At 52.5% G+C, this 11,627-nt stretch overlaps 1 protein-coding gene and 1 long non-coding RNA gene across 5 annotated transcripts in view; one reads left to right on the forward strand and one right to left on the reverse strand.

Annotated features, from left to right (window-relative positions):
* Nucleotides 1-11,151, forward strand: part of LOC308619813 — a 31,584-nt gene extending 20,433 nt beyond the window's left edge. Inside the window, exon 3 of one of the 4 annotated variants that reach the window (XR_014016238.1) lies at nucleotides 10,274-11,151. This is a non-coding gene — a long non-coding RNA (uncharacterized lncRNA). Of the gene's footprint in view, nucleotides 1-5,052; nucleotides 5,781-7,679; nucleotides 8,064-8,955; nucleotides 9,038-10,273 lie in introns of those variants that run through there. The other 3 variants (XR_014016239.1, XR_014016240.1, XR_014016241.1) reach the window with 3 other exon arrangements.
* POLD4 (DNA polymerase delta 4, accessory subunit) lies at nucleotides 8,190-10,028 on the reverse strand. Its single transcript, XM_081238992.1, has 4 exons — nucleotides 9,690-10,028; nucleotides 9,370-9,459; nucleotides 9,044-9,155; nucleotides 8,190-8,688 (listed from the first exon to the last, which is right to left on the reverse strand). Exons 1-4 carry the CDS (start codon nucleotides 10,003-10,005, stop codon nucleotides 8,664-8,666), a joined length of 543 nt encoding a protein of 180 aa, XP_081095118.1. The 5' UTR covers nucleotides 10,006-10,028; the 3' UTR covers nucleotides 8,190-8,663.
* Nucleotides 11,152-11,627: the final 476 nt, after the last annotated feature.

Consider the following 11,627-nt stretch of genomic DNA (forward strand, 5'->3'; position numbering starts at 1 on the left):
TGAATCCTTATATCCTTTTTCTGTGAGGTTATATTATTAATTTGACATACAAGTTGGATTGATTTGTTACTGCTTATATTCAATTTTAGGATTTTTGAAAATCTCTTTTGATATATATATTTTTGTTTTGTTTTTGTTTGCGGTACGCGGGCCTCTCACTGCTGTGGCCTCTCCCGTTGCGGAGCACAGGCTCCGGACGCGCAGGCTCAGCGGCCATGGCTCACGGGCCCAGCCACTCCGCGGCATGTGGGATCCTCCCGGACTGGGGCACGAACCCGTGTCCCCTGCATCGGCAGGCGGACTCTCAACCACTGCGCCACCAGGGAAGCTCATCTTTCGATATATTTTTGAATATGTAAAATGTTTATGTGGTTCAAGAGCTGAAACTATATAAGAAAATATACTTAGAGGAATATCCTTCCTATCCTGTCTCACCCGCTCCATTCTTATCTGCCCCCAATAGTAACCATTTTACTCGTTTCTAGTTTACGCTTCCCAGTGTTCCCTTTTTCAAATATATATCTCATTTCCCCTTCTTTCTTACACAAAGGTAGCATACTACATACTTAACAATTTGTCCTGGTAATCACTCCATATCGGTTAATGGAAATCTTCCTCATTTTTAAAAATGGTTACACAGTACTCCCTTGGGCGGGTTTATTTAATCCGTGGACAAGAATTTAGGGTGTTTCCAATATTCTGCTTTTACAAATAATGCCACAGGGAATACACTTATGCATATGTTGTTTTACGTTTGTGGAAGTGAATTTTCAGGGTAAATTCCTAGCAGTGGGATTGCTGGGTCAAAAGTAAATGCTGTCATCTTATCAGTGCCACCAATTGCCCTCCATAGAGGCTGTGCCATTCTGTACTCCTGCATGTTTCCCCCAAGCCTTGCCAACAGAGTGTACTGTCCAAATGTTTTAGCATTTGCCAATCTTATTTGGAGTGAAGTTGTGCATCTTTTCATGTATTTAAGGGTAGACTGGAAACTCTTTAAGGTTTGGGACCCAAGCCATATATTCCACATACTACTCACAGTAACAGGTGACCCATCTGCATTTGTTAGATGAATAAATGAATGAACTGGTTGGACTTATACTGGACTCATCATGTTTGCACTCTTTTTTTTTTTTTTTATGTTTGCACTCTTGTGAAACCTGTCCCTGTGACAAGTTGACCCTTGTCCCAGTGTAGGGCAGTGCCAGGTGCCTGGCAGAGGTCTAGTAAAAGAGGAGAGGGGCCTTCTGGACGGAGTGAGTCCTGGACCTTCCCACTGCCAGGACTCCACCATACAGAGAGGTAGAAGACACTTTTCTCCCAGTGGAATATAGTAAAAAGAGTGCAGCATCATGAGCGCTGAGATATGCACAAAGCCATCGCAATGCATGATACAATAACCCTTTTACCCTAGTGGTGTTGTTTCTATTATTTTTTATTTTTTATTTTTTTATTTTTTTTTTTGCGGTATGCGGGCCTCTCACTGTCGTGGCCTCTCCCGTTGCGGAGCACAGGCTCCGGACGCGCAGGCCCAGCGGCCATGGCTCACGGGCCCAGCCGCTCCGCGGCATATGGGATCCTCCCAGACCGGGGCACGAACCCGTATCCCCTGCATCCGCAGGCGGACTCTCAACCACTGCGCCACCAGGGAGGCCCCTATTATTTTTAATACTTGTTAAAATAAGTGCATCAACATGGATATGGTGAGAGTTTTTTTCTTATTGATTGATTAAATAGGTAATATAGTTACATAGTTCAAAGTTCAAAAGTCTTATTCAATGAAAAAATTCCCCTCATTCCTATTTCCAAGCCACCAAGTTACCTTCCTCTCAAAGGCAACTGGTGGTATCAAGTTCTTGGGTGTCCTTTCAGAGATATTGTATGCATGAAACAAGTGAATACACACCTTTTAACCTAAACTATAGCAGAGTGTGCACAGTGTTCTGTAAATCCTTTTTTACACTTAACTGTATATTTCACAGATCGTCCCATTCTGCACCAATACATAAAGAGCTTCCTCAAACTTTTTCACAGCACAGCATCCATCGTTTACTACAACTTACATTCTGGTTGCCTTACTGAGAGACATTTAGGCTATTTATAGTCTTTGCTATTACAAACAGTGCTATAATGGTATTTTATACATACAAGAGTATCTGTAGGATACATTTCTACATAGGAACTGAAAGGGATATGTGCATTTGTAATTTTGATAAATAATGCCAAATTGGTGTCTTTGGGATTGTACCAGTTTACACGCCAGTATTGTGGGAGGTAATGTAGGATCCTGGGCGGCCATGCTCTTGAGAGCAAGTAGAAAAGTTGGCTGGATTCTCCTCCACACTCTGGATAGGATGACTGTCTCCGCTCTCATGTGAGAGGACTGCAGATAAACACTCAGCAGGCTGGCCCAGGGGCGGCATAGGCTTCAAAATAGGAATGGAACAGGATCCTGCTTCTGAAGTTGACAGACAGCCTTGATGCCTTCCTTGACGAGAAGCCTCTAGGAAAAGATGGCTCCTGCCGTCAAGGCCACACAACCCCCAGAAGTGACTTAGATGGAGATCAGATTTCACTGGAGTTTAGGGCTGACCTCCACAACTGGTACATAAATGATTCTCACAGGCTGGACAGGACCAACCACTCAAACAGTAGGTGTGAGTGAAGTGGGAAGGTTCTTTCAGCTTTGAGTGCTTACTATATAGCAATCCCTGTGCTAGTTACACTGGTGACAAGTATAAAATACTCTCCAGCAGTGGAGACAATGAAATGTATTGTTGCAGCCATGTGACATGCTATAATAAAATATAACCAGGTTACCACAGGATGCAGAGGAGGAGTCCTTAGCTCTTCTTAGGGAAAGCTGCAAGGAGAGAACAGCGTGCAATCCAGGTAGGGCTCGCAGGACAGGAGCCATTGGAACCTCTTGGTGAGGTGAGGGAGGCTTCCACCCCATAGGAAGTCTCTAGGAAATGCCTTTTCCTTCAAGAGACAAAGGACTGAAGTAGGACTCAAGAATTACCAAGGACCTGGTCCACCTTGTGGAAGCCGCTACTCATCCTTAAATGCTGAGCTAAAGGGCCGTTTTCAGGAAGTCTGAGTTCCCAGAGTCCATTTTACACCCGTCTTGTGGCAGTGTTTAAAATTCTCTTATACATCTTTTCTGTCTCTCTCTCGCACTACAGTAAGCTCTTGAAGCTTAGGGACCAGGGTTCTGATTTGCCTGTGCTGTGACTGGCACAAAGTTGTTTTCTAGATTAGGACTCAGGTGGATGAACTGGAGACCTACCTGCCGAGAAAACTAGCCATCATGTTGAGGATCCCCTAAGTCCTAGAGGTGGTGGTAACCCGAATTCACTCAAGCTGGCACGGCTGTGGCTTCCATCTACGTCTAGACTAATTCAGAAATGTCTTCCTTTCCCTGTTTACTCGAGTTTCTTGGTAAATTAGCTCCTTAAGCCCTCACGCTACTAGTGAGTTTGTCAGAGTTTGAGGGTGGATAAATGCTGCCACACCTGAGTCAATAAAGAATGAATCAGTGTGCCCCTCTTTGATGGGTGTGGCATGGTAGATACTATGACAGCTGAGATGCCAGCGAGAATTACAAAACAAGGAAGAGGGAAGCAGGAAATGTGGGGACCGAATTAGGGTGAGCCATCCTGTACCTTTCCACCTCCTCCTCACGAGATCTTCCTTGACGTCTCGGCACCATCACACCAGCCACTACCACTTGTGAAGCTCTCGGGAACCTCCCGGACACTACGTCGACTCTCTTGCCACTCTGACACTCTCCCCTCTTCTTTGCTGGTCTTCCACCTTCTTCTAGAGAGAATTTTCCCAAGTGCCATCTTTGGTCCTATCTTTGCACCCTCTCCCTGTTTCCCTTTCCTCTCTCAGAGAACTCGTCCATGGTCATGGGCTCAAATGTCAGCTCCTGGTGATTTCCCTCTCTCCCCTGGATTCCACACCCTTCTCTGACCTTGCTGCTGGACTTGACCTCTGGGTTTCCATTGCCTACTAGATGTTTCCATTTGGATGTCCTGTCGTCATCTCAAACTAAACATGCATGAAATCAAGCCTGTCTTCCCCTCCCAGTTTCCATTTTGTTCTGCCCATGGCACAAGCATTCTCTCACCCACATGAGCTCAAAACCTGAGTCATAGTGGCCGGCTCCTCCCCATATCCTTCCTTCCCAAACGCAAGTCTTGCCAGCTTCCTTTGCAACCTCTCGTATAGCTAGTTCTTTGTCCTTTGCATTGTCTGCTAATCTAGGTCTCAGCACCCAGGTTTTGAATATTTTATAGCTTCCTACTTGGCCCTCCTGCCTGCAGTTTCTTCCCCCGTCTAGTCTGGTCAGACAGATTCTCCAGAATGATTATTTTTGTCCTGTCTCTCTCCTGCTCAGAAACCTTCAGGCACTCTCATCACCATCGATGAGTCCAAACTCCTTTGTCTCAGGCTCAAGAAGCTGTGTTTGTTCCAGCCACCTCACTAGTGTTGTCCCACATGATATGAGTGCAGGCTCTGGAGCGGGACTCTGGGATCACATCCTATTTATTCTCCTCAGTCACATGCTACGTGATCCTGGGCAAGTACTTATCCTCTCTGTGCCTGAATCTCCTCTCTAAATTGCTTTATAAAATGTTTATAATCTGTGAGGATAAAAGGCACTTAGGACAGTGCTGGACACATAGCAAGCACTGAAACGCTAGCTTTGGGTTGCGCTGATTTTTGTAGAGCAAGTGCTGCAGTCTGCACACATCTCCCCTGGGCACACACACCCACCTCTCCTCACCGCCTTTGCTCAGCCCAGTCCCTCAGTCTAGAATGTTTTTCTCTGTCTGCTGACTCTTACTCACCCTTCAAGGGCCGCTGACCTCCCATTTCCTCCCAACACACACTTGTGTGGTGCTTTCTGCAGTGCAGCTCGGCCTCGGCTGGGTGGTAGTGGGCGTGTCGCGGTATATGAAACCAGCCATAGGCAACACAGGAACGCATCTTCCTGGGGTTCATTTTACTTAGTAAGTAAGTTCAGCCATTTTTACGTTACAGCAACTACTCCACACACATCATGGAGTAGAATGCAAAATTGGCCAAAGAGAAAACACACAACTACTAAGAATATTCAGAGTGGCCCTGGTGGCAAGTGTACATTCATTCTGCCGTGGAAAGATCTGAGAAGCAGGGGCCTGGTGGGTTGAGGGGCCAGGTGTGATGAGGTAAGGCAGGGGCCATGCCGACGTGGCAGTCCTGTGCTCAGGGCCCTTGCAGTGAGGGTCCCTTTAACACTCTCTCCTTCCTGAGAACTCTGTGTCTATACCTTCCTACTTGCCCCAAGGTAGCACTTGTAGTACATTGTTTTTTAACTTTCCACATGGGTGGGTCTTATCTCTTCGATGCCACCCTAAACACCTGGAGCGCAGGTGCGGGTGGGAATGCAGGTGTGGGGTGACACAGTGGGAAGACAGACCCGGGTGGAAATTGGGCCCCGGTGCTCACGGATGAAGCAGGGCACTTTCCCTCTCAGCCTCGGTTTCCTTATCTGTGAGAGTGGATAATACCTAATGAGATTGTTCTGAGCAGTCAACTAGACGGCGTGAAGTGCAGCCGACGGCATGGGGACGCTCACTAAACATCACATCCCTCCCAGCGTACCAGGCTGTCAGCAAACATCTGATTCTTGAATGTTCCCACCCCCAACCGTGTCCTCCTACCTGCATCTACTCCCATATCCTCTGCCTCCCTTCCTGTCACAGTGGATGCTCCGATCCAAGTCCACACTCTTCCTTGTGTCCTAGTCCTGGCCCTTCTCACCTTCACAAAGACCCCCTGTTGGATCGCTCTCCTCGCCGGTCATTATGCTGTACCCTGACTCTAGCTAAAACAAAAGACAGACAGGACAACCAATCAAAACGGTTCCTTGATCCCACAGCCTCTCTAGTGGCCGCTCGTTTCTCTGCTCCCTTTACAGTAAAAGGACTCTGAAAGGATCAGCATGCTCCCCGTTTCCACCTCCCTCTGAGCCCACTCCAGGCCCGGTCCCATCCCCATCACTGCGTGGGAGCTGCTCGTCTCCTGTGACCGCCACGTTGCCAGTCCAGTGCGCTCTTCTTCTCGGGCTTCATTTTACCAGCCTCTCAGAAGCATCTGAGACTTTGACCCTCTGCCCAGGCTTCCCAGGCCCTACCCTCTCCTGACTTCTCTCCAGTCTGGCCCCTCCTCGGTCTCCTTGCTCAGGCCTTCTCCTCCCTTGCCTCTAGGCATAGAAGCCTCAGGGCTGTCCTTGGACCACTTCTCGCCTCTAACTGTACTCACTCAGGTAGTCTCATCCCCCACACACGGCTTTAAATGCCACCTAAGAGATGCCCCAATTTATATCTCAAACCCAGAGCTCTCCCTAGAATTCCAGACTTGCATGTCCACTGCCTACTCCCCAGCTTGGATGTGTCACAGACCTCAAATCTGAACTCTTAATTCGCCGCCCCACCCTCCCCTTCCCGCAATCTTTCCCATCTTAGTAATGGGAACTCTGTTCTTCCAGTTGCTCAAGCCAAAACCTTTGGAGTTATCCTTGGCTCCTCTCTCTCTTCAACCCCACAGCCAACTGATCAGCAAGTCCTGTCAGTTAGTTCTCCCTTCAAAATACAGAAAGAAAGGAAGCTGGCCGCTTCTTACCACCTCCATCTCCCGCGCGGGGCTAAGTCACCATCACCTCTCACGGGGCCAACTCCAGTAGCCTCCTGAGCGGTTTCATTGCCTCTTCTTCCCCCAAACCCACGGTCTGTTTTCTACCAACAGCCAGAGTAATGCTTTCAAGACATAAGATTGATTGTCATTTATTGGCTTAAGACCCACCCCACCAGTGTCTTCCCCTCTCACTCAGGATAAAATCCAGGTTCCTCGTCCCGGTCCGCAAGGCCCTGTGGGACCAACCTGCTACCTCTCTGGCCTCATTTGCCCCCCCACTTCCTCACTCCCTCTGCCCGGCCGCTGGCCTCCGTGCTGCCCCTGGACCAGTCTGGAAACACTCCTGCCTTGGAGAGGGTGTGCCCGTTGTCCCTTCGGCCTGCCCGATGCCACCCTGTCAGAGAGCCTCCCCTGACCAACCTCTTCAGCACCCTTGGCATTCTCTGACCTCTCACCCTGATTTTGCCCAGCACTGACCACCGCCTGACATCATATTTATGTGTTTGTTGTCCATCTCGTCACCACTAACAGCCCAGAGGAGCTCTAGAGCCCAGCACACAGCAGGTGCTCAGCAGCCGGGCAGGGGCCACGGCGGAGACGGGAAGAGCCCACTGCACACGGCCCGTCTCTGCGCCACCACATACCTGCTGCCGGCGCTTCTGGGCAACTTTGGACAACCGTCTAGGCTTCAGTTTCCCTCTCTGTAAAATCTACCGTGAAGGATTTTTAGGAAATATAGGGATAATACATTTAAAGTACTTGAGGCATGGTCAGTGTTCAATAAAATGGGGACTAAAAAGGCCACTTGATTGCCCTCTAGGCCTGTTCCCAAGGAGTTAATAGTTCTGTCTCTATCTGCCCCAGGATGGAGGGCTGATGCATCAAATGAAGTAACACCATTAAAAGGAGAACTGATTCTGTTCTCCACGTCGTATGGCCCAGGGTTCCCTAAGCGCTGTTTCTGAATACGGCCAGTTCTCCTCCATCCCCAGGACCTTCTAGTTCCCTACCAAAGCTCCTCAGATGATGGCCATCTTTGAGCAGCTCCTGCAGGTTGAAACGCCCCCCAACCCTGCTTTGGATCCAGGTGGCCCCCGTGTGGGAAGTACAGGTGCTTGCTGGGAATGTGTATGTCTGTCTGGACCTTATGAGTCATGGGCCCCATGGATCCTGCTCTGACAAAGAACCCATTTTTGTGAGGTGGGCAGCCCTGGGCAGGCTAGGTGGTGGCTCCAGTGGGGTTTTCCTGGCTGGTAAGGGAAGGTGGCTAGAATAGTGTGCACCACCAGGGGGCGCCAGAGGTTGCTCAGCGCTTGTGAGGACTGACCGTTGGTTTTTTTTTTTTAAGGTGTCTCTCTTTCCTTCCTCTCAGGTCTAGGGTTAGGCAGTGGAAGAGGCACACGCACCTTGCAGGAAAGCATGGTGCTAGTTCTCTCCCACCTATCAACTTGCTGGGTGCTGCCCGTCCAAGCAGGGCCACATTAAGAGACTGGAGGTCAGGCTTCCAGCCTCAGAGTTCTTTATTGATAAGCACTAGTGAACCCCTCGCCCCGTAAGCTCAGCCAGTTCTGCCCTCAGATTCCCAGCCTGAGGTGCGGAGTGCATCTTTGCCTCTTCGGTCTTCTGCCTTCTGCCCGAGTCTGGTTCTTCCCAAAGCTGTGCCTAATTTGCCACATCATCTCAAGGACCACGGTGTTCAGGTCAGGCATGGGGTAGGCTTCAGAAGGGTCACGGCCAGGTCCTCGTCCTCAGAGACCACTCTCCATGTAGGAGGTGCTTGGCTTCGGCTGTGTCGGCTCTCAGAGGGGGCGCTGGGAGCCTGCTGGTCGGACCTCCACACTCAGCCTCTTCCCTGCCCTGTGAACCTCTTTCCTGACAAACGTGCTCCACAGCAGAGCTGAGCTGAGGGGCAGCAACTGGTTCTAGCTTGTGTCTGGAGGTTCTCAAGTAGCGGGCGGGAGGTCTTAGGTGGTGCTTCAGAGGGGATAGAGATGCCAGAGGCTGTGCAAGGGGGTGTGGGATGGAGGAAAAAACCCGCGTCAGTTATCTTGATCTGCTCTCACCAGCCCCAGCTCTTGGCCACGGCCTATAGTCCTTGGCCAACGTCTCAGTATTAAATAGTCCCTTGGGCCCTAGTGTACCCTTCCTCCACCATTAGCTCAGAGATAAGTATTAAGGCAAGCTTCTGCCTCCTGAGCCCAGCACCTTGTAGAACCTTCTTGCCTGCTCAGCGAGGACCCCCCAAGGCTGCACCTGTTTCTTCCTCAGGTCAGGACGGCCCCCATCCAGGGCCAGCAGGCTGGTGGTGCCTGGAGAAGTCCCTGGCTCCCCTGAGAGCCCCCCACCGGCCTCTGACCTGCACTGGAAGCGCGGATCACCGGGGTGGGTCTGCAGCACCTGCCACACTTCTTGGGGAGGCTCCAAGCCCATCTGCTCTGCCCGATGCCAGCGCTGCAGCCGTGTGATCCCTGCGGGGGTGGAAAGAAGACAGTGGGGCCTCGTGGGGGGCAGGGAAGCGTCCAGGCTAGAGAGTGTGGGTGGAGGGGTGTGTCAGGACCTCCACACCCCTGGTCTCCAGAGACAGTGCTGAGAGGGTCAGGCAGGGGCTGGGGCTGCTTGGGCGCCGAGTGGGTGGCAGGACTGGCTCCGGGATGTGCTCTCGGGGCCTGAGGGGGCTCTCACCTGTGCAGGGCCCATACTGCCAGGCCAGGTCAAACTGCCTCAGCAGCTCCATCTCCGCTTCATCCACGCTCAGGGGCTGGGGCTCTTCCCCTGCAATGACATGCTGCTCCTCAGGCCTGCCCAAGCCTGTGCCCTGCCGGGCTGGTCCCCTGCCCCTCGCCTGACCCACTGTTCCCCAGCCCTCACCGCCCCTTTGCCTCTGCTGTCCACTGCCAGGTCTGGCGTAGGAAGCAGAGGACATACTTCACTTCCCCTTCCATTGCCCACGTCCTCTCGTGTCCCTCACATCCACTCCTCCCGCCCTCCCACACCTCAGAGACCTAGATCTGGTGCCAGCTCCCCCTTGCTGTGCCCAGCGGAGCCCTCCCTCCTCTTCACTACAGGGTAGGAGTCAGTGATGAGCCGTTTCCGGCCCATGGCGGCCACCCAGGCAGGCGGAGAAGGAGGCGACTGCCGGGAAGGAGAGACAGGCCAGCGGGCACGAGAGAGACAGCTGCAGAGAGAGAGAGAGTGAGAGAGGGCTGGGGCCAGAGAGCGAGCCTGGGGCCAGCGATGGGCAGACGGATGACCCAGACAAACAGAAAGGAAGTCCGAGGGTTCCAGGGAATGACGCCTCTCCCCTACCCCCACAAGCATGCAAACAGTAAAGACCTAAGCCAATGGGAGGCCGCCTCTGCGGGGCGGGGCTTAGCCCCAGCCAATGGCAGGTGGTGCAGACAGAGGGGGCGGGGCAGCTGATGCAGCTGCTTTCTGTGGGAGAAGGGGTGAGGCCGGGGGGGGGGACCTGTCATGGTATCCCCAGACTGCACCACCTCCTCCTGTCCCCCCCCACTGGTCTGCAGCGGGTCTCTGGGGACTTGCAGAGTGTTATCCTCAGCCTCTCACTTCCCGTTTTCCCTTCTAGGCAAATGTTCTTTTCAGCCTCACTAATCCCCGTAGCCGGTGTGTAACTCCCCAGAGCCCAGCCGGAGACTTCCAATCCCGCCCCTTGGCCCTCCAAGCGTTGTGTGGGCAGGTCTGGAGGTCCGGAGAGAGTTTGGGCTCATCCCGACCCCTTCCCGGCTCCCACGCCACCCCCACCGGCCCCAGGAGACCTGCCCGGAGAAGCCCATGGGTTCTGAAAGCTGCGCCCAGAGACACTCACTGCCCACTCTGAGTCCAGACGAGTGCTTGCCTCCTCGGCTCTCCTGGGGTCCTACAGCCTGCCCCTGCCCGTCTTCTAGTCAGGAAGATTCCACACCGCGCAGGAGGCCAGAGTGCGTTTGGATCCCCAGTCCTTCGTCAGTAAAATCCGCCCCAATGTGAGAGTATGAGCAAAAAATACCAACAATAAACCTAACACATATATGGCACTTACAGTGTGCCGAGTACTGTTCTAAGCACTTTCCCACATATTCACTCTACTGAAATAGACAGAAATGGTTCTTGAAAGTTGGAAGTACTGGGGACTTCCCTGGCGGTCCAGTGGTTAGGACTCGGAGCTTCCACTGAAGGGGGCGAGGGTTTGGTCCCTGGTTCCGGGAATTAAGATCCCGCAAGCCATGCAGTACATGGTAAAATGAGGAAGTGAGAAGTACTGATAGTCACAGGCAGTGGTGGGGCCCCAGAAGCCATTGTCCCTCCGTGCTCCCCGGGAGCTCACAGGCTAAAGGGCAAGCAGACGGACACACGCATTGTCAGCGCAAGGATAAAATTCCTAACAAACAGGAAAAGGGGGAAGAGAGGGCCAGAGTGGGTTGGACCTTGAGGCTGGCTTAGCACTGGGAGACCTCCTGGAAGAGGTGGGCTGCTGTAAACATCGTCTCTCAATTCTCCACCCATGACCTTTGTCCCTTGGGCTACTGTCATCGCTGACTCACCCCTATACCCGCCTCCTCCTCACCAACTTCCTGGCGGCAGGCGAACGTGCTGGCCATTGGGAGTCTGGGAATCCGTGTGTGGCCCAGCCCAGCTCTGATCGCCCTCCAGAGATCCCATCCAGTCCTTCCTTCCCAGGGTGCAAGGGCCTGCTCGGAGGCTTCTGCCTTCCCCCTGTCGCACTGCTCTGGGGTCTGGGCGCTCTGCCTTAGGAGGATTGCGGGCACATGGGAGGAGAACGCTGTGGAGAGTAGCCACCAAAGAGGAGGAGCAGGAACGAGCCAGCCATGTCTTCAGGGGCCTCCTCCCGCCTGGTTCTCCCCATCCCTTCCTGAAGGAGGGCGGAGTGGAGCAGGGAGAGCTCGTGGGTGCACTGCCCGGGGCTGGAGGGCCCTTCCCTG

This window comes from Mesoplodon bidens (genome assembly GCF_964165515.1).
Source record: "Mesoplodon bidens genome assembly, chromosome: 7".
NCBI classification, from domain to species: domain Eukaryota; kingdom Metazoa; phylum Chordata; class Mammalia; order Artiodactyla; family Ziphiidae; genus Mesoplodon; species Mesoplodon bidens.

Excerpts from the sequence above, each read along its gene's own strand:
- POLD4 (XM_081238992.1), bottom strand. The coding sequence starts at position 10,005 with ATGCTTGTGGGGGTAGGGGAGAGGCGTCATTCCCTGGAACCCTCGGAC. Across the intron at positions 9,460-9,689 it reads GGAGCTGGCACCAGATCTAG|GGGAAGAGCCCCAGCCCCTG; the intron begins GTCTCTGAGGTG and ends ATGTCATTGCAG. Across the intron at positions 8,689-9,043 it reads GATCCGCGCTTCCAGTGCAG|CCTCTGGCATCTCTATCCCC; the intron begins GTCAGAGGCCGG and ends CCCCTTGCACAG.